The 3,147-nt window shown below is 47.9% G+C and overlaps 1 protein-coding gene across 1 annotated transcript; it reads right to left on the bottom strand.

The window, feature by feature from the left end:
* Positions 1-1,184: 1,184 nt before the first annotated feature.
* Positions 1,185-2,941, bottom strand: LOC113498782. The gene is made up of 2 exons (XM_026878926.1): positions 1,426-2,941; positions 1,185-1,198 (listed from the first exon to the last, which is right to left on the bottom strand). The coding sequence occupies exons 1-2, from the start codon at positions 2,939-2,941 to the stop codon at positions 1,185-1,187; spliced, it is 1,530 nt and encodes a 509-aa protein (XP_026734727.1).
* Positions 2,942-3,147: the final 206 nt, after the last annotated feature.

Here is a 3,147-nt window from a genome sequence, read left to right on the forward strand (position 1 = left end):
CATCCATAATTGCACAAACAAACCCTTCGGTTTCACCAAAAAGATCACCGAAGCGTAGCCAGGCCACGGACGCTAAGAAATCTACATCGGCTCCATGAAGAGTCCGATAATAGCGTCCGTGTAGCTCCTTGCTTTGCCATACATCTTTGCGGTCTTTGACGCTTAGTACGACAGGTTTGCGCCAGTTCTCTTTGCCTAGAGAGAGCGGAGTGAAGGCCTTATCCACTGCCACAACATCTCGATGCATCCCCACGTCCATTCGGAGGAAGTACTCCCTGAGGTTACATATCTCGCGATTATGAAGGGTCTTGGCGTTTAAGAAGCCTCGCCCCCCACACTTTCGCGGGATATATAACCTCATTACCGATGATCGCGGGTGGTGCATTCGATTTGCGGTGAGCAGTGTGCGGACTCTTCTATCCAAGGCGTCCAGCTCGGTCTGTGTCCACTTGAGAATGCCAAAGGAGTACATAATCACTGGCATGACCCAACCATTAAAGGCACGCACTTTGTTACCGCCCGATAAAGAACTTTTTAGTACCTTATTCAGGCGGCCAAAGAAACGTGTCTGTAACGATTGTTTCATGTCAACGACATTAATGCCTAACGCCTCTGACATACCCAAGTATTTGTAGGTTTCCGTTGAGGAGAGGGACCTCAGGTTTATAGAATCTGAGAGCTGTATACCCTGGGATTCTACAATCCCACCTCGTTTTACATGCATGACTGCACATTTGTCAACACCAAATTCCATTCTGATGGAATTACTGAAGCTTTCAGTGATCTTCAGTAACTTCATCAGTTGCAATTTGGTGCACGCAAATAATTTTAAGTCATCCATGTATAACAAGTGGGAAATAACCTGGCTTCCTCTCCGCAACGAATAGCCTAGCCTTGAATTCTCAAGCAGAGTGCTAAGAGGATTCAAGGCTAAACAAAACCACAGGGGACTCAAACTGTCACCTTGGAATATTCCCCTCTCAATCTTGATAGGTTCTCCACTCTGTAGGATTTCCCGACACCCTGGATAGCGAAGCACCGTACTCCACTGCCACATACATGTCATCAAAAAGGTGCGTAGAGTTGCATTAATTTTATACAACTCCAGCACCCTCAAGAGCCATGTATGCGGCACCGAGTCATAGGCCTTCTTGTAATCTATCCAGCATGTCGAAAGATCCTTTTTAGAGCGACGAACCTGCTGGCAAATGGACATGTCAATAAGGAGTAGCTCCTTAGTACCACGGGATCCACTTCTACATCCATTCTGAGAGGCAGACATGATGGAATATGTATTTATATGATTAGTTATCTTTTCTCTCAGAATGGACGTAAGAAGTTTATAAATCGAAGGCAAGCAGGTAATAGGCCTGTAATTTTTTGGGTCCGTGGTACTACCCGTTTTGTGGAGCAGATGGGTACTACCTGTAGTAAAGAACAATGGGAGCTTTCCTGACTCTATGACAGATTGGAATTGAGATGCCAGATAATCATGCGAGCTCCGTAGCCACTTAAGCCAGTAGTTCTGCAATCCGTCCGGTCCAGGGGCTTTCCAATTGGACAGCGAACGGGTCGCAGTTGCTACATCTTGGGGGCTGATAGTTATTGCCCCCATTTCTTGTATATGCTCACATGATTGTTCGACCTCTCTCATCCAATCGCATTCAGCGTGACTGACAGGCTCCGACCAAATGCTGCGCCAAAATGACTTAGTGGCATCATCATCCGGTAGGCTCCCATCATCCACACCTAGTCCAGGTCGCTCCCATGTTCTGTATACCCATCTTTCATCTTTTTGGAACATGCGATTCAAGTGATATCGCTCCACCCGACACTTATACCGTCGAATACGGTTTGCCCATGCATATACTTTTTGTTTGTAAAAGTCGATGCGCTCTGTAACACGAGAAAAGTATTCACTGGGACTAATATTAGTCCCAGCGAATGCCCGCTTTACAAAGCGCATCACTCTCGGTCTAGAATTACCCTCTTTGAAGGTTTTTAATTTTGCAATGAGTGTCCTAGCTCCCGCAATACGCTGCTCGATCCTGCACTGCCAAGCTGGAACGGCTGGTTTTGGTCGTGTAGCGTTGTTATTTGGTCTTATTGCAACATTAGCTACACGACATGCCGTTAGAGCCGCACAGTACAAGATCGAGTGCGTGTCGGTGAGGTCTACACTGCTCTCAAAATAGGTTGGGAGCAGTGAATCTAGGACACCCATTATGGCCTTATTTTTATTATGCATGGGCAAACGAGGTACTCGGGGCCTAAGTCCCGGAGGGGAAGTCCGATATTCTCGAATCACATCCTCCAAAGTACTCCTTATAAGATCATTGCACTGGGTACTTACAGTTATAGCACCGTCGTCATGTTCCCCATCAAAGTTGGTAGGCGGCGTGCCATGCACTGGCACTACCGTTAGTGACGGGGCACTGACGATAGGGCTAATCCGCACCTCAGAACGCAATCGATCAAGCGTCGCGTCATCCAACCTGCGATTACGTTGGATGACCCGCACCTGATCCGATAATCGCTGTGCCGATACGTCAACGTCCGGTTCAAGGGCCTGAAACAGAGAGAGCATTCTTGCACGGTACGCGGTGAGGTTAGTTCCTCCCCCTGTCGCCCCATAGTAGGCGCGCATGACATTCTCGTTCATGGGTCGAGTCCACTTCATGCGCTGCACTACACCACCGGGAGCGGGAGCCCTGTTCGAGGCCGGTTGGCCTGAGGGCGCCAAGCTACTCGGCGGCCGGCGCCTCCCCTGCCGATGTACAGGTGTTGGCGACGTCGGCGGGGAGTAGTACTCGTCGCTGGAGCTCGACGCGACTGCAACTGCCGTCGCTGAACCTCGGTCCGGCGGCAGCTGCGAGGCGGAGCTCGGCGACGAGTCCGGGGATGGAAGGCGTGCTGCTCTAGCTTGAAGTCGTGTCAACATTTGTATAAAAGACTGTTCCGGATTTCTTGTTTTTTATGTTTGACGTATGTCATTACAAGTCGTAACGACGGGCTCATTTTTATTTTAACGTTTATTTGGTTTCTGCTGAATTTATGATTTTATTTGAAGTTCTTGTTTAAATTATAAATATTATTATATTGTATACCTACTAAAATATGGTAAATGAACGAAAAAAATAAAAATAT

This window comes from Trichoplusia ni, chromosome 11 (genome assembly GCF_003590095.1).
Source record: "Trichoplusia ni isolate ovarian cell line Hi5 chromosome 11, tn1, whole genome shotgun sequence".
NCBI lineage: Eukaryota > Metazoa > Arthropoda > Insecta > Lepidoptera > Noctuidae > Trichoplusia > Trichoplusia ni.

Bases quoted from the DNA above. Each gene is read 5' to 3' on its own strand.
- LOC113498782 (XM_026878926.1), bottom strand. From the start codon at position 2,941: ATGTTGACACGACTTCAAGCTAGAGCAGCACGCCTTCCATCCCCGGAC.